This window comes from Sylvia atricapilla, chromosome 9 (genome assembly GCF_009819655.1).
Source record: "Sylvia atricapilla isolate bSylAtr1 chromosome 9, bSylAtr1.pri, whole genome shotgun sequence".
NCBI lineage: Eukaryota > Metazoa > Chordata > Aves > Passeriformes > Sylviidae > Sylvia > Sylvia atricapilla.
Genome location: NC_089148.1, coordinates 8,764,637 through 8,791,322, shown reverse-complemented (window position 1 = coordinate 8,791,322; position 26,686 = coordinate 8,764,637). Strand labels below are relative to the sequence as shown.

Here is a 26,686-nt window from a genome sequence, read left to right as displayed (position 1 = left end):
TTCAGCAGTGTTCCCTGTGTTCATACCTTGACATCTGTTTTCAAATGGTATACATGAGACAGCACTCTCAAAGAATAACTTCCTTAGCAAAATGACTTTGTATCCTCTAGGTAAGGTGCTCTAAGAGGAGAAAAGCCACACAGAAGCCACAATATATGTAAAGTGGGACCTGTTTTGCATTGTCCCTTTACTTTTTAAGAATTATCTGAACATTTTGCCATTGTAAACAAACTCAGCTTAATAAATTCAGTAAAGTAGCAGAGCTAAATTGCCAGAAACGGTGGAAATCCAAATCCAGGCAGAGCACGAGGGTGTTTGCAGCTCCTACCTATGGAAATCCCACTGGAGAGGGTGGAGCTCTCAGCCTGCCCTCGGGATGGGACGTGGGGCTCCATGACGCTGTCATCCAGCAGGTGCCGCGGGCCCGCGTTGGGGAACGTCGCGCTTTTGAATTCCGCCGTGTTCATCTTGTGGATGAAACTAGAAACGAGCAAGGACACAGCTGTTACAGCCTTGCCTTTGGTACCTCTCAGGAGCTGCTTGAACATCCTGAAGGACTGCAGGCGCTGTGCTCCTACAGCCAAGCTAAATCACGGTCATAAGGAATTGTGCACAATTAAATGATGGGTGGGAATTGCCAGTTTTAAAACTGCACAGAACTCATGTAACAAAGAGGACGTCAGGAGTACATTAACAATTACTTTCAACATCTGATGTTATTTTTGTCTTCTATAACACACAACTGAACTGCAACATTGCATTCTAGCTCGTTAAAGGAAAACTTACATAATAGAAGCTATTCATTACCGGGTAGTTACAATCTTGCATTTTGAAGACATGACAAGGGAAATGATGAGATAATGATCAGGATTTTATTAGAAAATACGGAAAAAGCCTGGAGCCATTACTAAAAAGAGCTAGTCTACAAAGAACATCCATAAAGCAGGTCTCTCTGTAAAAATACCAATAAAGCAGTGATATAATTCTGAATTTGAAATAATTATAGTGGCATTGAGTTACTAAAAAGTGATTGTTTTGTCATTCAGGAAGAGCCATTTTGGTTAACTCACTGGTCTTATCACCAAAACTTCAGCCTTCCTATTTTGATTAATTCTCTTCTGTTGGGATCCCAGCATTATAGTTCTGACCTTGCTTTCTGGTCACAAACTGCTCTGCAAGTCAAGTCCTGTGTACAGGTCATGCTACTTCTTACAACCGAAGCTTTCATATTGAACAATGATACATCACTTAAAAAAAAAAACCAACAAAACCCTCAGGATTTTTAGGTTAAGCAAAATGCTGACTTGTATCCCAGACTGTGACATTTCCTGTGGCCATGGGGAATCAGGTTCCGAGGTGAAGGGGGTGTTGGTGGTAGCAAAGCTCCTTCAGCCGCAGCATTTTTCCGTCCACTTTGTGGAGATGCTCCGACTTCAGGGCCTAGGAAGAAAAAAGATATTACTCCCAAGTCACTTCAGAATTACTGTTAGGGTCACTTCTTAGAAAATCATGGGAAAGTTGCACAAAACTTCCTGAACTGCCTTTTTAAGAGATAGCTGCAATAAACCTCATTGATCTATTGATAATTAAACCCCCTGCACTTCGGGGTTTTTGCACAGGATTAAAACCAAACAAACTCAGTTCAAATAGACCATCCAATGACAGTATTCTGCAAGTCATAAAGGTGGCTGCATTCACTACACCAGCAATGGGCACATTCCACTGATTCTACATTTTCAAACTCCTGCCTTCAAACCACTTTTGGCATTGCCCAAGAAGAATGTTCATTTTTGGAAGCGTATTATGCCAGGAGAAGTTTAGATGAAGGCCCTTCTGTCTAGACACAACAAAGAATGAATATTTAACAGCTCTTCACCCCAAATGACATGAACAACTTAGTGCCACAATACATACAAGAACCTAAAAAAATGACTCAATTGCTTCTTTACAGATCACCTGTAGACTTTTTATTACAAACATGCAGTGTTTAAACTTCACACTTCTTTATAGACTCAGGCAAATATTTTCCACATCTGCAATTCTAAAATAATGCACATGACAACCTCAAGTCTTCTCGCATTTAATAAGCATTTACCTACTAAATCTTCTCTGGAAGCAGCAGAGTGGGGGGTGCTGGTCCCTGGTTCTATCTTTAATGAAAGTCTGCATTAAAGAAACATTAAATAATTACTTTATCAGGAAATAAAAATGCAAATTTGTGAAGAAGAACTTTTAAAATTTAAGACTGCAAGCTGCCTGATTCTGTGATTGCAAGAAATAATATGAAGGTAATACAAACAGTGCAGAGTTATCTTTAGCACACACTATTTCCCAGCTTGATTTTTCCTGCCTATTTCTTTGGTTCATACAGACCACCAGGCCCTCCAGTGCCCCTCCATGGCTGGTACACACATAAAACTGCTACTCCAGGTAAAACCTGGGAAAAATAAAAATAATACACAACTTCTCTTCCCACCATGGCTAAAAATATTTATTATTGGAACACTTCATATTTTAAATTTTTATATGAAGTGAACTAGTGTGCCAAGCACCAAGCCTTTTGTCTTTACTGGTCCAAAAGCCAAAATCCTCTTTTGTATTTTGGAAAATACATTATCAACTTGATTTCAGCCATAAATCAAGCTTTTCCTGTAACTTTTTAATGCCATTTCCAGCAGGCCCACAAAGAAAACAGACTATAGGAGCAGATAACTCCAGGAAGATGAATTGCATCTTGTCCACATAGTTTGCAGAACTAAAATCTTTGAAACTACTAACACTGAAAAAGCACCTATGAATTTTGGGGAGAGAAAGTTTAAAGCTTGACAGCTCCTCTCCCTCCCATTCCCAGACAGTATAGTAATGATTCATTACAATTTTATTATTTAATTTTTTAAAATAAAATCTTTTAGGAACAAAACCCATGTATTCAAGTCACACTCGCTGTTGTCTAACTTCAGCCTCTTTGCTGACAGACCCTTTAGGGGATGAAAAGTAGAAGAACCATTTTAAATAAGAACAATTCTTCAAACACACTCCTTGGCCAGAAAAACATTCACTTTAGAGATGTACGAAATTCATCAGTGCAAAACCAGACTCTGTAAACAGCAGCCATGCTTCTGATTTATCTGTCATTGTCTCCAGTCATTGCCCTGCTACCAAAACATGGATTGTACAGGATGAAGAGACTGCAGCTCCATCATCCATCAAATTCCTCACTGTGAGTCCTACCCAGTGAAGGTGAAGGGAGGTGGAGAGTGGAATTCATGAATACAATGTACAAAGGAGACACTGCATGTAAGAAGCTTGGGTTTGGGTTGGCTTTTATTTCCTTCCTTCAAATGTTGAACCACAGAGCTTTACTCTCAGTGATAGAAAAGTGACACTTCCCAAATCAGGCTGCAGAACATCCCAGGAAAAAGGTAAAGCTGGATGCTTTCACAGGGACATGCAGAGAACAACTTACAAACCAAGGGTCTGAGACCCCGTTAACTGTTCTCTGATACAAACCAAAGGAACCCCATTTGCTGCCTTTCAGTAAATCCAACTTAGGGCTATTTAAATGGCAAAGTACAGCTGTTCCTAAAGTGTGCATCCCCCTCCTGCCATTCCAAGGGAGCTGCACAAGCAAGCAATTCAAGCCCTCTGAGGTGACAAACTTCCCAGGCGGGCAGGATGGGAATGGGTGGGGAACCTCCTCGAGCACATCAGCCAATGAACAAAACCTTCCTTCATAGGCAACAGATTTGCCTTAGGGTGTTTCCTATCCTCAGTTCCTGCCTCTTGCCAGAGATTTCCCTCCCCCAATTTTGCTGGATGCCAAATCACTTAATACAGTAATAATCTTTTAATTAAGGACATAGAAACCTTGGGGTGGGAGGCTGGAAGGAACAGGCAGAGACAGAGAGGAATAGGAACTTGCGTCTCAAAAATCAAGTGCTTACATTTTACTCACACTTTATAACCTAATCAGAGAAAAGTATAAAATGAAGTATTATCTGCAAGTGAAAGCTTTACGTCATCCTCAGTAAAAACTTGGGATTGGATGCACAGATGGTTTTGTTCTGATGTAGCATGACTTAAGCCATACCCAATCACAGAATTCCTCTTAATGACAGAACAGTGTTACAGGTGAGCCATGTGCAGAAAGCCTTTCTTAGGAGACCAAACCAAGCTGAAGCAAGGGCTTGGTGCAGTCTGGCACAGAAAAGGGAGTAGATCTGCCATTCAGCATGCGGGAAAGTGCCTTGGGTACAACATCCTGCTGGAAGCACAGCTGCTCACAGCTGGTGTGTCTGAGGTGCATCATCACAGAATCACAGGATGGTGTAGGTCAGAAGGAACCCTAAATCTCGTCTAGTTCCAACCCTCTGCCATGGGCAGGGTCACCCACATAATATATTACAATTCCCACATAATATAATACAATTTGCCAATGCAAGTGCAATCTCACAAGGCTTTGAATTACAGAAGTAATTCTGTAATAAGTTATGGTCAGTTTATAGCATTTTGTACTTACTCGTAATTGGCATCTTCTACAAACTTTTGTAGTTCTTCTATGTACTGAACTGAGTTTAGGTATTTTTGGACATGAGGCAACATAGGAATATCTGGAAAACAGACAGCATTCACTGACGCTGTGCCATTGGTTGGTAAGCAAAGTTTGGGTTTTTTCCCAGTATCTATTTGAACAGATTCAGATCTCTTGACTTTGTATGTGAGGTGGTACAAACTACTGAAATTTTAAAACTCCACAGCAATTCTCATGCATTAAGGTGACAGTCCCCCCCCACACAAACCCCAGAGCTGCTCATCAGAGCACATGTAAGGGAAAAGTAAGACAACACCCTTGGCCAAATGAAAGGCCCAGAACTGGGACATGGAGGGTTGCCTGAGGAGCCCCTCACAGCCCACATTCTCTTCACACTGAGCTTTCAGAGAAGCCACAATCCTGTGCTAATTCACATTCCACCATCACAAACACAGCATTAGGACTTCACTAGAATGGGAAGAGGACTGTGAGGGAAACCATCTCTGAAGAAAAAAATACATTATCTGATCTATGGACAGAACTATAAATGTCCAAAAGACAAGCTGAATGTATTTCATTATCTCCAGTGAAAGTACTATTCAAAAAGCAATCCTATTTTTAGAATCCAGTCATAAAATTATGAACACAGGAATACAAGCTTATAAATACCAGCAAAACTACTCCTGAGTATGATGTACTACTACACGTTTATCATCAGAAAACATATACTGCTTGATGTAAGAGAAAGGCAAATTTATTCTGTCTCCTCACCCTGATGCTGTCTTAACCAACAATACTAGAATAAACCCAGACTTTTGGGCTGAGAGGATGAGGGAGGGTATTAATGGCATTCACATAGGTCCAGCCTTACTTAAATAGCATCACAGCAGACAAAAATTAAAGCTTGTTACGTTATTCTCATAACTGTGATATTTACACACTAGCTTACCATATTCACATGACTGCTGCAAATCTGAGATAATTCGAAGAATGTTGTTCATTAAATTTGTTCTTTGCTCACTTTCCAGAATGCTTGCTGTTGAGGGGTAGGCAGAGTCAATATATGTCAAATCTGACAGATAAATACCTGAAATGAGATTAGAATGAAAAGTTTCTTTGTTTAATGTCTTTCAATGAGCAGGAAAAAAAAATCATCTAGAATATTGTGAAGAATTTTTGCTTGCAGTAACATTAAAGCAGGTTGACAAAAGCATTGTCTCAGAATAGGATTTTGGATTTACCTGGGAAATCATTTTAGAAATCTAAAAGTAATTACAAGGACATGCACAGCTACTCATAAACCACATCTTCTCCACAGCACCAATTTACTACTCCCTTGACAAATATGAAGCATACTAAACACACAATGCTAAAATACACCATCAAAATTAATAGTTTAGGAATCCTACTACTTTATTCCTCCAATGCAGCAATTAAAAAACAACAGAAGGATAAATCATACCCATAACTCTTCAAGCTGAACAAAAACTCAAGCTCAACCTGCAGTAACATGGGAAAGATTAACTAGGGAAAATGGGCACCCAGACTGAAATGAATGAATCCTGCAGTTTGTAATAATAGCAACTCCTAAGACCCAACAGCCTTCTAGGTAAGTCACTTCATATTCCCTGCCTGCTTTCTTCCCCTGCACTGCTTGCAATCTTACTGCTCCTTCAATACCCTGATCATGTAGAGAGAAAAATCCTCCTCCTTAGACACTAATGTTGTAGATAAAATGTTAATTTTATTTCTAACCACTACTCCATTTCTTGGACTTCACCTGTTTGCCTCAACTAAGTGAAGCATATCCTGACCAATTCTGCTGTTCAAAGGAATTGGTCTGCATCCCCTGCATATTTCACAGATACCCCAATTAAAAAGCAACACAGACTTTAATGCTACTATTTAAGAAACTTGTTTTAGTAACAGGGAAAATTTAAAATTGTATTTTACTTCACCCCTCAGCCTTGCACAACCAAAATCGTAACAAGGGCTTTGGCTTTACAGGTGGAAGACTATTAACACAACCTCATAAGAACAGCAGTTGTGTTTGTATAGCACCTAACCAGTACAGTCCTCAAATGTGAGTTGGGAAACTCTGGGCATCCCTCCAAAGCCAACACACACACACATACACACACACGTGTGTGCGCACACACAGAAACAAATTAAAATACTTGTGGTTGAAAGGTGACATATAAAAAAGTGAATAAAAAGGTATTATACATGACCTGATATACTACTAAATCTCTCCATTTTCTGTTCTGCTAGAAGCAGTTTGCTAAAACCCAGAAAGGATAATCAGAAACATCAGGTAGTCACATTTAATTGCTATGCTACCTAAAGTGCATAAGCTGTCCAGAACTTGAATTTACTAACCCATGTCCAAACAAGCCTTAAAAATCCCAAACCCACTCAGTCTTCCACAGAAGGAAGTAAATCATACTTATTAACTATATTTAAGGAAATTCCCTGTAACAGGCACCTGCACTATTATGCAGGATTTTATAAACCACTGTATTTGTAGAATTACCTCTGAATGACTTGATCTTTTCTTTCTGCTGAATCAAAAACAAGTCCTCGGTGAAAAGCAGTTCTCTAAACCTTTTGGATACATTTCTACGAAATCTAAAATAATTTTGAAAGCACACAAGGGTAATTCTCCCCCAAACGTAATTGGCACTGCCTTTGTGAAGAAACCAGAAAGATCAGTGGCAGTAAATCAGTAAATTGAACACACTCAGGTACTGGCTGAGTATGGACAGAACCAAGCCCAGCCTGTATTTCTTGTAGAGTGTAATCTCTGTGGCTTTTGCTACTTCTAACACCAGTCAGATGTTATCAAATATTCTGATACCTACCCAAAACCATCACACAGAGTTTTAACGTTTTGCACATGTATTGGAGAATTCATGCCTTTAACAACTGGAACTGTTTCTTATTAAGTGAACATCAAGAATTGAATGCGACATTCTGTTGAACATTCTTCTAGACTACAAATGCTTCATTTTTCCTGTTGCATCCAGCCAAGCTGCCCCTTTTATTCCCAGCAACACAAATTGAGTTTTATCAGCCTGAAAGAATCTTTCTTCTAAATGAAGCCCAGTACTGTAATAACTTGAAAGGCATCTTTAGGCAGCGTAGTAAAAATGTTTGATTTGTAATTGCCTGCTGAACTCTTGCACAGTCCGTTGCCATATGGTACCTCCCTTCTACTGGCAAACAATCTTTCCTTGTTCCTAACTTCTCAGCCTCCCTACCCCCTCCTTTTCTGGAGGGTATGGATAGGAAATCCGAAGGAGGAGTTTCTTCTGCTCTCCGAGTGCTTGCGGTGACATCATAGGTGGGCTGAACGGCTGAGCAGAGTGTGTGTTTGTTTAAAAAAACACTGTCCAAAAGTGATGTATATGGAATCTGGGTCAGCTGTAGCTGGTTTAGAGCACTTCTGCATGTGAGAATTAAACACGGCAGTCTCAAAAAACATTTCTCTCCCTCTCCTGGAATAACGCATACTGGAGTATTACTTTTTTCCGTTTTTAAATTGATTAGTTAGCTTGGTTATCGTATGGAGAAACCCAACTCCTCAATACAGCTTGGATCTAACAGAGAAAGACAAAAGCAGTTTTCAGTTTCTCCAGCTGCAGATTAACACTCCACACCATCGGGTAATATAGGAAGCAAAAGCAACTTGGCCTCTGGATTTTCCATCTGCCACAGAAGCAAACCAGCTGGAAGACTTTATTTCTTGGTAAGTTTTAAAGTTATTCTTACTTACAAGTTTAATTTTGAGCTATTTCTGAATGCAACATACATCTCCCTCAACATACAATTGTGAAGAAATAAATCCCTCTCAGCCTCAGAAACATTTGACAACTGACATTAAGACTCATTTCTGCGGCATTTGGTAGACTTTGAAAAGAATTTAAAAAGGCACTGCATAAGAGCACAGACTAACTTGTTCCAGTTGTAGGGATGAACAAGTTTCGGTCGTTTAACTGTATTGTTGTCTACAGTTATAGAAAATTAGCACTACCAGATTCTTTGCTAAGCATGTAATTTGGGTACTGTGAACATACTCTTGTGAAATTCTGATCCTACCAGAAGGCAAAAGCCAAAACTGCTATCGATTTCAGGGAAGCTGGATTTCACCCAACACCAGAGCATAGACCTAGCATTACTAGAACTAGAAAATGGATACTTCAATAAAACCACTGTGAGAAGTCCCAAGCAAATCAATGCACATCTGTAAGTAGCAATCATTGTACATCGCTTCAAGTAAGTTTTTATTTATGGTACTTCTGAGGAGTTGAAGTTGCCTGAGTCCTAGAGCCAACCAAGCACCCAGAGTTATAAACTAATTCAGAACATAATCAAGTTTGTAGCACAATCAATTGTGCAGCTGAAAAACCAAAGACATTGCTGCAACAGGCACTAATACCTTCCTTCAGCAGTTTCTGGGAAGTTAATTGTACCTCACTTGGACTGCAGTTTGTTTCTAAATAAAGATCCGTTTCATAAACATGAAATGCAGTGCACAAAGCAACAGCACAATCAGTGGAAAACTGAGGGGTTTGTTACAGTTCATTAGGGGAAGGAAAAGAGAAGAATGCTGCTGCTTATCAATAATTAAAACAAGAAAGTTGTTTACAAAGAGAAGACAAAAATACAGATGAAAACCAAAAACTACTTGCTTATAGATAGGAAAAACATAGAAAACTTTCTTCATGCTGACTTGGAAATGAAAATACAGTAAAAACTCCAGAACAATGCAAATGATCTTAAGTGATGTATTTGCATTTACAAACTCAGAGCTGCCTGACAGAGTAAAAGAGAATGAAGGGGCTGATGTTAAAAGGAGAGACAAAGTGTTACAGAAGACAAACTTAATTAAGATGCAGTAGCTACCAGAGGAAAGAAGTCTGAAGCAGTCTTGATAAACAAGAAAGATGGATCCTTTCCAAGTTCTTGAACCCTTTTCCTTACTATTCTTTTGTGCTGATTAACATAAAGAGGAGAATCATCCAAACAACAATAATACAACCCCCATTTGAAGCACATAATGTGCTTTGGACACCAGGCTCCATTCATTCATCATCAGCCAAGGGTTTGATTTACGCTGCTTAGAACAATTCCTACATCTCCCACAAATGAAAACAGCTGAGTCAATAATTTTAAAGCAATAAACTGGCTGTATACAAGGTTTTAACTCTCTCTCCTTTTCTGCCTTCCAACTTTTGAGTTCAAATTTCGAAATGTTTATTTTAAAACAAATAATGCAACACTAATATTATGCTGCTGCCAAAAGAATGATCTGAAGTACAGTGAAAAAATACACCAAAGTTTTAAAGTTTTTTACTACAAAGAATGGAAATTCAGAACCTTTAAACTTTAGCAGTAACTACACGGCTCTGTCAGGTTTTAATTATATTTTTATTGGGCTCTGTTTTTCGTAACATGCCCTATTGGTTTGGTCCTTAAAATTTATACACCAATGAATGAAGCACAATTTCCTATAGCAAGCATAACTAGATGTTTAATATCTTCAGTATCTGTTCTAAGCAGAACTCAGAGCCCCAAAATCACACATTTCCAAACACAAAATGCACCACTGCATTGTACCTGCCTGCTCAAACAGTGCAAACACAGAGTGGCTGCCAACAAATGCAAAGGAACCCCCAAGCTAAAAATACTTCACCAAAAAATCTGGAAATACCATGAAATTTTGCTGTGTTTTCAGAATATCTGCTACGACAAAATTAACCAATCTCTTCTATGGAGAATTTCTAAGAAGTTATCAATTTTGAAAGGGGTTCGTTTTCAATGACAACCTCAAAACCCCCTGAAGATTTTTAGATTGCCTTTCCTGAAAGGATTCAGATTCACGGCAACCTCTGAGAAGCAGAATTCTGTGACTCAATACATCACGTATCTGACGAACAAAACCCAAGAACATATTATTCCTGGATCCCAGTCAATACAATTGAAAGTAATCCTGTTATTTCAGCAGAGGCAGACGGACTTGCCGGAAAAGCACTTGTTTATATAGGGAGAAGTAACTTACTTAAATACAGAGATATACTGAAATCCATGGGAACATTTCTCCTATAGAAAGAGTGTTTTCCCCACATTAGTATTACTTCTAATGTCATGGACTCAGTTTTAAGCTAAAAAAAATCTACAGAAGTTCTCACTTAGCCTGTGCAGACATAGGGGAACGTAGCTGGGTTTATTGATTTCAGCTGCTAAGGCAAAGCTCAACAGAAAATGAAGTCTGTGTAACATCAATAACAGAGCTCCCTGATTAGCTGGTATCATGGTCAGAGCATCTTTAGTCTCAGCACTGTAATTTACTTTCTCAAAGAACTCAGTCTGTTTCTCTTCCTGTTACACATAAGAGGGCACTGCTGGCATTTATCACTTGACCATACTCTTTTAATAAATATTTGGAATAAAGGTAAGTACTGATACTGCATTTTCCATACAAAAGGAATCCTATATTCCTATTTACCTGCAACAGCTTCATTACATTCACTCATATCACCTTACACTGCCCAGGAAGAAATAGCCTTTGTCAGCTCTGGAAGAACAGATGCCAATTTGTGTTGTGGGTTTCCAAATTTTACATCCTGCTGAACATGAGTCACAGCAGTACAACAAAGAAGAAATAGTTTGTTATGCAGAAAGCTAAAAAATGTCAAATATATACCACATCCTGATCCATGCAATCCGTATTTGTGATTTTCTGTATTTCTGGGGGGCGGGGGGTAACAGTCTGTGTTACAGCAATTAAAAATAGTAGTTACTGGCTTGTTTTTGCTCTTTTAAAGTGGAATTTTGTACCTTTAAATGCTTTATAAAGTAATAAATCAAAAAGTAGTTCTGAAAGCAAGTCGAGAGTTTTTTTGCACAGGGATCACTCTGGAAAAAGAAAGAAATCAGAAGAAATGGCATTAAATATAAAACAGTATTGAAGTCCTGTCCACAGCTCTGAGTGTTTCTGACAAGTTGATGAAGACGCTTGTGTTCTGTGGATAATTGCACATTTTCTTCTGCAGAAGCTATAAAACATCAGCAGCCCAGAAAACACGTAACAAGACTTCTGCAGAAATCTGAGACCCAAAACTGGGTGGCACAGAAACACAACAGAACCAGCTGAAATGACAGCTTCTTCTAATTCAAGATACACAGTATTTAAGAGTTAAATAATGTATTTCAAAGCAATGGTATCTGCAATCACAAACTCCCTTGCTTCATTTCCAAGGTCTACACCAGCAGCCTCACTCAGTACAGGCAACCCCAAACCTCCAGGGAGGGTTGGACACCGTGGTTCTGTCTGAGCTGATCTCTCAGCCTCAGCTGTCTCCTGACAGTTCTGCCACTACCTCAACATCTAAACCTGGGAATCCAGGACAGAATGTGTCTGATCTAAAAACCCTAAAACTATTTCCCAACTCTAATTTTTAATTTGTCATTTAGGTCTTACATATTAGGCTATCATTCTGGGATACTTTGAATAAACAGCTCCTATTTTTTTAAGCTGCTTGCCCAGAACATCAGGAAATTTCTGAAACAGTATTTTCATTTCCCTCTAAGCTGATTAAAACTCCAGGTAAATATCTTCTCAGAACCTATTCTTGTACAACAAGTTAGGCATTAAGCTGCTCACACTTGACAAGCAACATTTTAAGACATTTAATTTTTTCAACATCAGCATCTCCGTGGCAGCATGTACATTCCCTACCAGGTAGATTTTCAGAAGGAACTCATCCCTGCTTATCTGAAAGTCTCAGTTTACTACAAGATATTTCTGAATTTCAAATTCTAGGACATAAATCTTATACAGCTGCTGCATTTGGCTATGCTGTATTAGACTCTTTAATTCATTTAATGGTCTGACAGCACATGGATAGACCCAGAGCTTAAAACTTTAACACATAAGGGTAAAAGTTCAAAATGAACACATTTAATATTAAAAGAAATGCAGAAAGCAGACTGCAGCAGAATACTTGACTAGAACGTGGACTGTGTTACAAAGTGCTTTGTTTTGAAAGATTCATTAAAGTTCTATGTATTTTAGGGGGGAAATGTGCTGTTGAGGGGAAAAATCCACAGCCATTCATTATTTCAGTAACTCTGTAGGGTGTTTAAAAGCTCCCATGAACTAAAATGTTATTCACTTTCTCGGACTATGAAGTAGCTATTATACGCTGTGAAAACAGCAAAATACTGGACTTGTGCTATAGCTTCATCCTCAACCATATGCCATGAAGCCCCTTCCCCTCCATCTGCAAATATTAAATGCAAAAGTATTGAAAAATAAGTTAGAAGATGCAAAGAGGTTTTAAACCTCAGACAATTAATTCAGCTCATCCTTGTCAAGTTAGAAACCACACACAGGCATGTTTCCCATGTGCTGCCCATGATGCATGTGAACGTTTAACCTAATGAACTACCAAATCTGAGCACTGTCCAAGTGATTAATATTTTAAATGTCTGAAATTACCAAAGAAAAATACATAACCAGCTCTGGAGAAAATGATACTTTTTCCTAACTTTTTTCTTTTTTCCTTTAAACAGAAGTACAGTTTCAGAACAGAAATATTAACGAAACTACTAAGTTTTGGTTTTGATAAAATATTTACTAGTAGACACAAAAATACCTATTACTACAAATCAAGAGAAGTAAGATTTTAAAATAAGCTTCCTCAAACTTATGTGCTCTCTCCATTTATGCAGGGTAAGGAAAGGTTTTTAGTACTTTTTAAATGTGTTTTCTTCCCCTTCCAGAAGCAGGGCTTGCAATACAACCATCAAACAAACAAAAAGTTATCAAACATTTACGCAGAATTCCTAGCTCTAACTCCTGACTGCATGCACATCATGCTTTGAAGCTTGTAACCACTGCCTTGGTGAAGCCAAAAGCCAAAGACTTGACAGGTTTCCTGAGGCTGAGCAGACACCCTTTGTTGCAATAATATTAAAGCCAGTAACAGAACTGGGAAAAGTGACCTGACCCAAAAGTCACCTTATCATTTGTAATGTGAATGTAAAGGAAGCAGCATAGCTCTGCTTGTCCTTTGGGATCACTGGGTCAGGATTGCCAAATGCACTTAAACTTGGACTTCGCAGGAACAGCAGGATAATTAACTTTCCCTGCTCTTACTGTATTTCTCCTTGTAATTACCCAAAGGCCACTGTAGAAAGACTATCCAAAGGCTTGCAGAGTGAGTCTGGAAAGGAAAGCCAGATCAACAGCTGAGATAAGAAGTGATCTGCTTCACAAAACAAACAAACCAGAAGAAATTAAGGGCTTTTTGCCTTAAGTGTTATCTTTATCACCTTAAATATTTAAAGGTAAAAAAGGGTCTCAAAAAACATTCCCCGATCTTTTTCATCGTACTTTAATTATACAGCGTTTAAAGAAATTCCTAGTTTTCTTTAGAAGATGAATGAAACGCTTCAGTATGGTATTTATAATGACAACACACCTGATACTTCTGCATTATTTGGATAAAGATGTTCTCAAAGATACAAAAATAGTGCAACAATTCTCAACGTTCACCTTAAGGCAACTAAATAGGGACACATATGCAGACCAGTGTTCTAAGCTTTCCTTACAAATTCCAAGTCAGTTGAATAAGTAATTTTCAATGTTTGCAACAGTATCTAATCTTCTGCCTAACACTCATGCCCAAAAATAGTCTTAAAGATGTGTTTTTCAAGTCTACTATAACTGTGTATATATAAACTTGAAAAATGGGTACATATATGAATCAGTATGTATATACTATTTAACAAATTATATCTATATATAAAGCTAAAGGAGGATCAGAAAAACTTATATATAAATAATTTCATCTCCCTGCTTCCCTTTCAGGAAGGTATCCTGCAAAGGTACTCCATGTTCTATAACCTCCTGCAGATAATTGCAGTGAGCACAGACCTGAGCAGTCAAACTGATAATGGAGTGTAACACAGAAACACAAAACAGTGTTTTTGAAAACTTACTCATTGCAACAACTCCTTTACTAAATCCTGTATCTAAATTTTAGTGTTTGCTGCTCAAAACAGCCAGCCAATCTAATAGAATCTAACTCCAAGGAAGAGATTCCAAAGGCTTGGCTACATACATACAAGCATGGCAAACCCATCAGTTTCGGCGGTTTTGAAATCCAGGAGCTTTAGCTCTGCCTGTGGTTTAATGACTTAATCTTTTATCTGTTCAACAGGCTCCTGCCAGCTGTCACACCTGCTTTAAAATGAAGATATTGAAGTGGACTTTGGGTGTCCTGCTGTTCCTGCTGTTTTCTATCGGGCGCTGTACGGAGCAATCCACGCCGAGTAAGGCGCCCCAGCAGAGGCAGCCTCGCTCAGCAGATGGGGCAGAGGAAGGGAAGAAATGTGGTTACACCTTCCTGGTCCCAGAACAAAAAATCACAGGGCCAATCTGTGTGAATACCAATGGCCCGGGCACTGGGAACAGGAAAGATGAAGTCACGAGGATGGACATCGAGAACCTGAAGGATGTGCTGTCCAAGCAGAAGAGAGAGATCGACATTTTGCAGTTGGTGGTGGACGTGGACGGAAACATCGTGAACGAAGTCAAATTACTGAGGAAAGAAAGTCGGAACATGAACTCTCGCGTGACCCAACTGTACATGCAACTCCTGCATGAAATCATTCGGAAGCGCGATAACTCGCTCGAGCTTTCCCAGCTGGAAAACAAAGTCCTCAACGTCACGACAGAAATGCTGAAGATGGCAACAAAATACAAGGAGCTTGAAGTAAAATACGCGGCGCTGACCGACCTGGTGAACAACCAATCTGTGACCATCTCGCTGCTGGAGGAGCAGTGCCTGAGGATCTTCTCGCGCCAGGACACGCACGGGTCCCCGCCGCTGGTGCAGGTGGTGCCGCAGCACATCCCCAACAGCCAGCCCTACACTCCCGTCCTGCTGGGCGGCAACGAGATCCAGAGAGACCCGGGCTACCCCCGGGACAGAGATGTACGGCCACCACCTGACCCCGCCACTTCTCCTACAAAGAGTCCTTTCAGAGTACCGCCTCTGGCTTTGATTAACGAGGGTGAGTTACCTGGCATTATTTATCTAACCTGAGATCTCGCCACTTCTGAGGGAAAACTGTCCCGACCGTAGAAACGGAAGGGAGAACTGAAAGTACCTGGTACAGCGCGCTCTTGCTCCTTGATTTTCTCTCCCCCTTCTGCCTCCCAGGGAAAGCTTTAGTTTGCCAAATGGCCGAAGTGTCCCTAAGAGTAATTTGTTGAAATGTCCAACACTCAGAAATTCAATCTGAACAGTACTTGCCTTCAAATCACAAAGTGTTGGGGGAGTCTCTCTACAGCTTGATTTGAGTTAATGAAAACATGAAAATTCAGTATTAGCATAAACTTTCTAATATTTACCCATTTCTTTGATGATCCCTGCTAGCTACATGTTACAGTAGCAAGAGTGAATAAGAGGAACTAATTAATCATAAACAAATTAAGTAATTTCAAGTTTTTGTCCTTTATACTTGCATTTATCAGAAAAAAATTCCACTAGAAGAATTTTCACTCTTATATTCTGACCTACTTTAAAATGAACATCTAAATCCACTAACACACTCATGCAATGAGTCTCTTAGGTGTTTAGTTGAAATATTCAGGACTTGTAAGTTTGAAAGGATAATTGAGTCAAGGCTGGATTCAATGAGAGGCACTTAGCTTTGAAAATTTAAAATCAGTAGCTACACTCCCAGTAACCTGTTATCGGTAGGGGATGGCAAGTTAAACTAAAACAAAAATACCATGAAAATACATTCAGGAGGCTATATCCCATCTTCATGTGTTACACTCTTTAGGTCATTAGATAAATTCATGTATCACTAGGAATCAAAACTAATGACAAGACAATTAACCGCCTCTGAGCTGCCCTGAAGTCTATCATGTTTCTCGCTTTATTGAAATTTTGACAGAATCTCTATTTAAAAAAAATTCAAGGATTCAAAAAAGCAAGTTTTTCTCAGACACCCCCTTGAGAGCTTGCTCTTGGCTTCTGTTAGCGAAGCAAAAGGGTTTGGTGGGGGGTTTGTGTTTAGGTGGCTGTTTTGGTTTTGTTTCTTTCAAATTTTGTTTCTTTTAATTCTTTCAAATTGCCTTTAGTCACAGCTGAAAGTTCAACTTGGTTCCTAGGACAAAGCCAAACATTCATTTGTGACTGTTCTGCAGTCAGCTGCTGATGTAAAGAACAACTATTTTTATTCAAGATCTGCAGAAAATTCAGGCATGAGCCCAAGCAAAACGCCAGATGTCATGCAATTTCAGTGGCACATCATGACAGAAAGGAAACTGTTCATATCAAAGCATTGCACTGATGTCTGGTGAGACAGCATAAGTACAATTCTAAAAAAAGCCACGACTTCCTGCTTCCCAGCAAGCCCTTGCTTCCAGGTTCTGTTCTAAACACATCTTTTTCTCCGTACATGCCTGCTGCACATACAAAACTAGGCAACAGCACTCAGCATTATCCTCTAAATAATCCACCCTGGTGTTCACTGACCCCTCTACCCCTAGAAGTTCAGAGTTTGAATCCATTTTCAGAAGAGAACACAAATTTTAGGAAGCTTATTGTAACATTATTCACCTTCCTTTAATACTAGATTCTCGAGCTGGAAGTTTGTTTCTGGCAGCGCTTGGGAAAAGGAGGGTTGACAATCACTACAGCTGGCAGAGCAGCAGTCATCACAGCCAAAACTTGGACATTCCAACACAATGCCCAGTTACTATTCCTGATTTTTAAAATCAAGGTAGATTAACAGATTTCATGGTGCACAGAATCAAAACTATGCCATAGAAGAAACATCTTTACAGCTAAAAGATAAAGATTTTTTATAACCTATAAAGATGTCAAAAAAGACCAATGAAAACCAGACGGTCCCAATCAGAAAGAGGCCTGTTAAAAGACTGGTGTCAGAATAAACACCTCCTCACAAATACTTGCATGCAGTAGATGGGTCAGAAAGGTCAATGTGCATCTGAATATTGTGAGTGGAGAGTAAAACACAGAATATATGGGGAACAAAAGGATGAAGTTCTGGTTTCTGAGTATGGTAGTTATTTTGTACAGAAATTACTCTAAAAATTGAGGAAGGTTAATGTACCTGTGAATTGTAGCTGCCACAATTACCTTAATATTTGGAATAATAACCAGTGACCCCCAAAATTACTGCCACTTTTTGCAAAAAGTAGGTTCAAGTTAGTTAAGTACTTGAAAATTAGACACACCCTGCTCCATATAATAATTTCTAATATCTCTTGGTTAACAATATGGCCTTTTTTTTAATGTATGTCCAATTTTATTTTGGACTTTTCCTCTATTAATGCCCCCAAAATCCATTCTATGAAGCTTACACAAACACAACTTCTATATCATCTGCTCAAGATAATATTTGGCATTTCAAAATGGGATTCAGCCATGAAGTTATCAAGCTTTCAACTTAAAATATTTAATCTCTTTCCTTCTCTACTTCATTGAATTTAGCACAGAATATGATCTGCACTAAATCATACATCTAAGCTACGATTTTGGAAGTGAAATATTTAGCAGATCATGATCTCAGAGTATTTCTGACATCACTGTCTCAGTGACTTAGAGCACACAGACTGCTATAGAAGACTAGATGTGCATGAGATACTTATTCCCTATACAAACTATAAAACCTGCAAGATTTCAAACAGAAAATTGTGCTTTTTTCATCAAACCTACACCCACACCAGCACTGTGGAGAACCTCTCAGTTTCACAAACCTCAGTATTGCCACTGAACAAGATCAGTTCTTATACCATGAACTTGAGATAATTATACCTAACAAAGAATTTACTTCAGTAAAAACCAAAAATTATGGGATATGTTGGATTTCCTCACATTTAGAGCAGAAGCCTCTTACCTTTACCACAACCTTAATTTATGTTAATACATGCAGACAAAGCTGAGCATCAAAGCAGATGATTTGCATCCTGTGAACTTAAAGCCAGCTGAACTCCAGAAGGGACTCAAGTATTACATAAACAGACTGGTACAATTCTGTCTGCCTTAAAACCTACTTAAAACAACCCCTAACATCTGCTTGGGCCTCTCATGGAAAAATGAGTGCTCAAGTCCTCCTCCAACAATAATCATGTGGGATAATACCCAGATAACAGCAGATCTAATTAAGCTATTCATAACATTCAATTAACATTACAAAATATAAGGCTTATTTGTTTATACTTTTCCTAAAGCAGTAACTGTTTTACAAAAATACTTCTGGAACAACAACCTTGGTTCAGTTATAGAGCATCCGGATTTACTTCAGACATTTCAAGGAATGGGAATGAGACCCAGCTTAGTCCAGGAAATTATCCCTGGACAAACTGCAATATTCACAGTCTACATGGGAATTTTAATTGTGAGCAAGAGAGGGAAAAAAGCACTTGTATACCAAAGGTACAGGATTTATTTCCTTGCTTGCACTGTTAGAATGACAAAGCCATCCCCATCCTGACAGTGCAGCAATACTTTCAGCAATGGCTCAGTGTCTGTGACATTCCTGTCACAGCCACAAGCTCTAAGTACTCCTCATTAGATACACAAGCTTCATGTACTCTAATTATGCTTTATGGATTTCTTGCTAATTACATACTTGTCTAACTGGCAAATACTACTTCAAAATCTAAGAAAAGCGCAATTTTCAGCTTGCTTTTGTCACACTAGCTTAATCTACAGTCAAGGTCCCTTTCCCTCAGCCTCTACTTTTGATTAAAGAATAACCTCAACAAATGTCTTTCTATGCTGCTTTGCACATGAGCTGTTTCTGTGACTGATGGGTTCTCTGAATTTCCAAGGAGATTTGAGAAAATAAACCCTCTGGATGGAGTGAAAAGCTGTAGCTAGTTTATTTTCAGATGTGCTGAGTTTTCAAATACATTTAGGGGATCCACTACTAACTAGTCATCAGAACACACTTTGCTTTTCATTAGTAAATTACCAGTTTCTCTAAACCAAATGAAGTAATGACACACAAACAAATTTTTTTCTAAAAAGCAGAAAATAAAAACACTACCAAAAACTGAAAGGCACACTGGGCAAGGTTTTCAGAGAAATGTAAGCTGGATCCTTCTCAGAGAATTACCAGATGGTCTTCTGTAAGTATTATTTGTAAAACCACTATTCACATGGACTAAAATAGAGCTTTCAAGCAGCACTCACAACAGCAACAGCAATTTTGTGCAACTGCAGCCCTGAGAACAAATATGTGAGTCCTTCTAGCTGCCCAAAAATCCTTCTCCATTGTTTGCTTACTTCCCTCACCAGTATCCATCTATACACATAACACCAGGATGACACATGAAACTTTAAAAGATTCCTATCCACAGCTACAGCCTAATCCCCAAACAGGCTAAGTACATAACAGCAGAAAATCATGCAGCATAAGAATTCTCTCTGACTAAATTTTATGTCTGTGTAGACTCTGGCAGTAAATATTTCTAACAGCAGCACTCAAACTACTTATATATTCAGAAATAGGGAGGGTTGGCTGGTTGATTTGGTTTGTTTTGGTTTTACTTCCACCAGTTTCAATGTGGTGCACCAGAAAACAAAGGAAATCGATGCCTCTCTTTTGTAAAAAAAAAAAAAAAAATTAATGAAAGAAGAATCATAATGTTCTTTGGTATCAAGAGCCACAGCACAAATCTTTGCCACATCAGACAAAAAAAAAAAAAAAAATCAGGTGTTGGTAACAAAAGTCTATTATTTGTTTATTTGTCTAGCAAAACAAAATTTTTGTTCAAAAATATATGGAGAGAGGACATTGACATATTTATTTATATATACAATTCATCTCAGACAGTAACTTTTTGCACTGTTTTCCACGGTAGGTTGATATCTTAATTGAATTACTGACTTTCCAATACAAAATATTCCTGGACAATGGGCAGTGCACAGCCAAACTTGAAGGCTTACAGTATTTCTTTTCCAAAAGGTCCATTCAAAGACTGCCAACACGCCAGGGAAGCCGGCCATGCCAACAGTGGGATTTACATGATCAAACCCAAAAACAGCAATGAGCCAATGCAACTCTGGTGTGAGAACAGCCTGGACCCTGGAGGATGGGCAGTTATCCAGAAGAGGACAGATGGATCTGTCAACTTTTTCCGGAACTGGGACAGTTACAAGGTAAATTCTAGAATGCAGAAAATCAGCAGGCAAAGAAAGATAATTGAAAAGAGTGATCATCCCTCAGAGGTGAACGTATTTCAGTGGGAATGTCCCATTTCTCTCCGTGCACAGTTAGCTTTCTATGAACCAACTTGGCTGAACCAGCCTGGGTTTGTAATGCTCAACACAACTGGGAGACATGTTATTCTAGACAGTGGCTGGGAAGTAATTTATTTCAAAGTTCTAACTGAACACATGATTTTTATTAACACACTGAGAACTTTTAAAGCTTCATTTGTCTCCCTTATGAATAAGCACACTCAGCTAGTGAAATTGTTCATTTAAATACACTATTAGATTTGCTGGATTGGGTGCTCAACTTAAAAAGAGCCCTAATAACGAATTAAAGGAAGTAATTTCTACCTGTTAATTTAAGTTAAAAATCTATAGATGTCAGGCTGTGTGTTACTGTGATATTATGCAATAGCAGGCAGAATGTTGAGGTTGACAAGAGGATGCGGCTTTGGAATAATGACATGTTAAACAGGAAATCTGACAATAATTTCGTTGGGGTAATAATAATAATAGTAATAATTATATATGGGACACAAATTAATGTGAGGATTTTTGCTTCTTGCATCCTAGGAATTTTGTGATTCAAATATTAATCCCTAAATCAATAATAACTAAAACATTTAATCAATAATCAATCAAACAAACAAATAATTATGCAGTCTTCTCAGGGCAATATATGGTTGGCTTTGGAGTTGTTATATGTTATAAAATGTTTTAAGGCAGTTATGAAGTTATAAAGCAATCATAAACAACCTGAATCTAATGCAACACCAAACATTAACAACACCGGTTTACTTGGGGAAAGCAGACAGCAGATAGGAAATACCACTTCACAGCTACTGTGCTGGTAGTCTGTGATCTGAGAGAAAAGATGTCTTTATATTCCATTTTTAATAAATCCTGCAAGGAACACAGAGCAATAGCGTGATTACATTCACAGTAAAAACCAACATCAGCTGCAACACAGAAGCAACAAGTTATTTGCCTTGAACACTGAGACTGTTGATCCATAAATACCTTTTTCAACCTGGAATCATAACCTAAAATTCCATAGTTCACCCATTATTACAAACTCCTTTAGCTTTGCCAAGAAATTTTGTTTCAGTTTCCCTAATTCTCCCTCCCTTTATCTTAAAAAGAGGAGGACAGCAAGAACAGAGATGTTTTGCCACCATTACTGGTGCTAGCAGCATCTCATGCAGCTTTGCAGCTCCAGTGCAGCAAAATAAAGCACTTAAATGCATGGGCTGAAGTCATTCAAAAGTTTAAAAGCTTTCAGTAGCCAAGTTCCACTGGTTTATCACTCTCCTGTGGATGAGTGTTTTAACAAACAGAGAAAACTAAGTTAACAGCCCCTTCTGATCTTCTTTTGCACAGAAAGGATTCGGGAACATCGATGGAGAGTACTGGCTGGGACTGGAAAACATCTACATGCTCACCAATCAGGATAATTACAGACTCTTGATTGAGCTGGAGGACTGGAGCAACAAGAAGGTGTACGCAGAGTACAGCAGCTTCCGCCTGGAGCCCGAGAGCGAATTCTATCGGCTGCGCCTGGGCACGTACCAGGGCAACGCCGGGGACTCCATGATATGGCACAATGGGAAGCAATTCACAACACTGGACAGGGACAGGGACATGTATTCAGGTAAGCAAAGCAGTGTAGCTGTAAGAAGTGAATAATGTATGCTCCATCAGTGACACCACCTCAAAAAACACAGCATAGGACAAAAGTAGTACATAAATCGTGATAAAATAACTGTATTGGAAGATGCTTTGAATCAGTGATGATAAAGCCCACACTGGCAGGGCCCCCTGTGAGCCTCTAGAGCTGTCAGAAATCCGAAATCTATTACCCTCACTGAAACACGCAGTAGTAATTTTCTGTTTAGGTCGTCACTTGCATGTGACTGCAGTCAGAATATCTGTCCAGGTGATCTCTGAGTAGCACTGCTGCCACAGAATCACCAGGAACTAAAACCTCTGAAGAGCACGAAAGGAACTGCAAGTGTGCAGCGGTTACGTACCAATACTTAAGAAAAGGACACATAACTTGGTTTTTGTACTCCTTAAAGCTCCCTTTTCCTCATTTCTGCCAGTTTTTCCTTTGCAGTAGCAGGAAGGTTGGGGAGTGCAATACTTCAACTGCTTTTCCTCAGCTGTCAATAATCATAAAGCTGGACAAATCCTGCAAACTCTTAGACAAGCCTGTAACAGTAAAAACATAAGTTACAAGCAAGTCTTTGTGGAACTGTGGCCCTGCGTGCTGCTCGGGGCTGTATCAACTCACATTGCTTCCGCTTGAGTATTTCTAAACAGCACATAATCTGAGTTCCTTGGGTGTTAGCTCATGGACAAGCAGTGCTGGCAGGCTGAGAAGAGTTCTCTCCTTCATTTTCAGCTGTCACATTAAAGACCACGTCAATAACCCCCCCTCCAGCAATGGCTGCTGTTACAACAGAATTTAAAATTTAGCAAGAACAGCAAGATGCGACCACAACAGGCTGTGAAGCACTTCCAAGCTGCCTCTGAGAATAAGTCACAATACAAAAACATTTAGCAAATCTCCATTTCTACTGCCTAAAGCTCACCCATGTCCTTCTGTTCCACAGGAAACTGTGCTCACTTTCACAAGGGCGGCTGGTGGTACAACGCGTGTGCCCACTCCAACCTCAACGGGGTCTGGTACCGAGGGGGCCACTACAGGAGCAAGTACCAGGATGGAATATTTTGGGCTGAGTACCGGGGAGGTTCCTACTCCTTGAAAGCAGTTCAGATGATGATCAGACCTATAGACTGAGGAGGAAAATCCCACAGTGCTCCCATATAGAATTCTCAGTGTCTGAGCTCCAGAAAAATAAAATATTACTTTTTAATCATTGTTTTGCACAACCTGCCCCTGCAAAAAGCAGGTCTACAGTTTTCCTGTCTTCTTTCCCCTGTCAAGTTCCCCTCTCCTTTATCAGGACCCTTCTCTACTGTGACACACTGTTTTTTTTTAAACACACATTCACAAAAGCAGATATTTGTGCTTGCAAAGCATATTTATCTTTTTTTCAACATCAACATGCTTGATGTAAACAGTCAAAGCTGGTAAAAAATTCCAGATCTTTGACAAGATATAAGCTTTTCCAGTTCAAAAAGCTTATGCTTTTTCAGGTTAGCTCAACCCTTAAATGTAAATATGTGAAATGACATTGTCTTGCTTTAATGTGAAAATTGATTAGTTATTTAACAATTTATTTAAAAATGTTGGTATTGCTTTCATTGAAAAATCTGACTTCACATTACTGTTTGATATTTACTCCAAGAACCTACACAAAAAATTGGAGATATTTTATCTTTGCCAGCAGAGAAAGATTTTTGCAACAAATAATTATTTCAAAATGAAGAGGCAAATTTAACACAAAATACAAAATTTCTTAGAGAATTCTCTACACTGCTAAGATCTGCAAGTCCTAGCTTCCGTAACAATTTAGGCAAAATGTTCCTTGTGCTAGAAAATTAATCATATGAAATTATTGATAAACTTGAGACAGTAAAATTACTTGGTACTTTTTTTACTTTCAACCTCCATATTCAAGCTTTCTAATCAAACTTTGAACTTAAATGACAAAACTGAAAGTCCTGGTATTAAAAACAGGACTTGACACTTCCCTGCTCCAATCAGGAGTGATGAGGGCTGACCAAGCATTCACACATAGTAACTGAGATAAGTCTCTGAATATCAGAAGTTTTCCTTCAACACAGCTTTCTGCTCCCACAGTAAAACAAAGGTTAGAAATCAGCTCTGAGTGTGTTCTCCCTGACATCCCAAACTTGGGCTGCTTTTATGGCACACACATTTCCCTTCCCTTACACCTATACAACTCTTGATACTTTCTATACTAAATTTTAGCTTCTAAATTCCACATTTCCACTAGAATTAATACGTAATTTAAGAAATCAAATAGAAAATACTTTCCCAACATTTAACAAAAGCTATATACCACACACTGATTCAAAACAAGGTATTTCCAAAATCAGATACAACCAAACATTTGCTTTGGGTACCAAAATCTCTGAACTAAAGCTTTCTTCCTGATATATAAAATTACTGAATAACCGCACTTATAGCCACAGGTTGCCTAATTTAATTTTACATTACATAAAACTGAATACACTGTTCTAAACTGTAACCAGTGTGTTTGTTCAGCAACTCATATGTGCCCTCAGGATTTTAAGGAACCTTGCCCCTATTTAAAATAAGAAACCATAATAGCTAAAAGAATAATCTAGTATTATTGTTATGTTAAATTAGTCAATAGAAATTACTATGCAAAGCCTCATATGTAATTCAGAGGAGAAAAACCGGCATTTTGCTTTTAGAACACACTCTCTGGCGTAGAGATAAAGCTTCATTGATAACGTATGGCTGCAAGGCTTGTAGGTAAATCTTTGGTCAGAGATCAAAGTCAACCAGCTCCACCAATATTTAATTGGGGTTGGCAGCAGTGGGGAATCAGTCCCAGCATATTCCATCTCCAAATTCCAAGAATTTTAACTGACACAAATGCTTATGATTACAATTCTGAAATTGTTCTTCATATAAGGAATATTTGTTTGTTACAAATATCATACGGACCTCATTGATTGAGTGTCCTGCAAAACATTTTTTAATTGCAAATGCTTAAAATTCAGACTCTCTATAGTCTGTCTTTTTTTTTCTCTATGGTAGCTGGATAGAAGAGCAGTTCAGGTAAACTTAAAAAAAAAAGGAAAATGCTCTCCAAAACATTCCTTTAATGATCACTTCTGACAGCTTGTAGTTCATTCAACTGGCAGATTTCCTCTCCTTGGCAGAGAGTGTATTTTACCCCAAGAATCTCTGGCCTTCTACAAAAACAGTGTTTATTCAGTGCACTCAGTGAAAGGTGTACTTTGCAGAAACCCCAAAGTAAAATTAGCTTGTACTCAGCCTTTTAATTAAATCCTATATACAAGACATCTAAAAAGTGAGCCTTCCCCAATTTAAAGTTGCAGGATGACGTTAACTAAATGTTATTACTAAATCCACCAGGAAACCTCGGACTGTACAAATGCTGTGCTCTGAAAGGAAAGAGTTAATTAAGCTGTCAATTTAACATTATGAGGAAGGAAAGCATAGCGTGTCTTTTTCAAGTTGGTTCATACTCTGTACAATAATTCACTTTCAAATGGTTGTAGCTATCAGTTTGTAGCTTTGGGGCTGAATTTTCTAAGCAGGGTGAATGACTTTAAAAGTTCAATGTTTTGCCTCACACTTTTTCTTTTGAAAGATTTTCAAAAGAGGCTGTAGTATCCCTCAGGCTTCTTGTCCCGGGCATTCAGAAGCAGTCTCTCTAAGAAGGATAAAGCCTTCACCATTCCTCTACCATGAGAACAAATTGAACCAGGCAGACCTCAAGAAAGTTGAACTTGTACGAGACCTGAAACATGGTTTTCACATCTATTTCCAAACTCTATTGCAAGCACTATCACTGAAGCAGCTGAATATTCCTCAGATGAACACTTAATAACCTGTTTTCAGCTTTTCTCTTTCTGGATATCACTCCTCAAAGACAGGTATAAGAAAAATCTCACAAGGTAGTACTGCTTAGTTAAATAAAAATCTTACTTCTCAAGATACGGTTCAGTTGTTTCATTGTACAGTCTCAAATGGATCAGAACTCTGCAATAAGACTCCCTTGGAGAATGGGGTTTTATTCTAAGGTGAAACATAACATCACATACACAGCCCCCATTTGTTCTGGCTGCTTTAGTTGTCTGGGTGATGCAACACCGATGACATATCCCACACTGTGTACCCAGGGCCTGGTGCCAAACATCCTTTTTGGCGTTGCACAGCTTTTCACATTCACGT

At 38.8% G+C, this 26,686-nt stretch overlaps 2 protein-coding genes across 4 annotated transcripts in view; one reads left to right on the top strand and one right to left on the bottom strand.

Moving 5' to 3' along the window:
• RALGPS2 (Ral GEF with PH domain and SH3 binding motif 2) overlaps positions 1-26,686 on the bottom strand; it is a 114,394-nt gene that overhangs the window by 31,623 nt on the left and 56,085 nt on the right. For all 3 annotated transcript variants that reach the window (XM_066324725.1, XM_066324724.1, XM_066324723.1), the window contains exons 9-13: positions 5,481-5,618; positions 4,520-4,610; positions 2,096-2,163; positions 1,305-1,440; positions 329-480 (exon numbers count right to left, since the gene is read on the bottom strand). In XM_066324725.1, coding sequence (XP_066180822.1) covers positions 329-480; positions 1,305-1,440; positions 2,096-2,163; positions 4,520-4,610; positions 5,481-5,618 — 585 coding nt within the window. The remainder of the gene's footprint in view (positions 1-328; positions 481-1,304; positions 1,441-2,095; positions 2,164-4,519; positions 4,611-5,480; positions 5,619-26,686) is intronic.
• ANGPTL1 (angiopoietin like 1) lies at positions 14,755-26,434 on the top strand. The gene is made up of 4 exons (XM_066324722.1): positions 14,755-15,616; positions 20,555-20,748; positions 22,183-22,453; positions 23,418-26,434. Exons 1-4 carry the CDS (start codon positions 14,791-14,793, stop codon positions 23,603-23,605), a joined length of 1,479 nt encoding a protein of 492 aa, XP_066180819.1. The 5' UTR covers positions 14,755-14,790; the 3' UTR covers positions 23,606-26,434.

What these genes read in the sequence shown, in the direction of transcription:
- ANGPTL1 (XM_066324722.1), top strand. Translation starts at nt 14,791, where the DNA reads ATGAAGATATTGAAGTGGACTTTGGGTGTCCTGCTGTTCCTGCTGTTT. An exon ending in GGAACTGGGACAGTTACAAG is followed by an intron (nt 20,749 to 22,182) that starts GTAAATTCTAGA and finishes TCTTTTGCACAG; the next exon opens with AAAGGATTCGGGAACATCGA. An exon ending in GGACAGGGACATGTATTCAG is followed by an intron (nt 22,454 to 23,417) that starts GTAAGCAAAGCA and finishes TCTGTTCCACAG; the next exon opens with GAAACTGTGCTCACTTTCAC.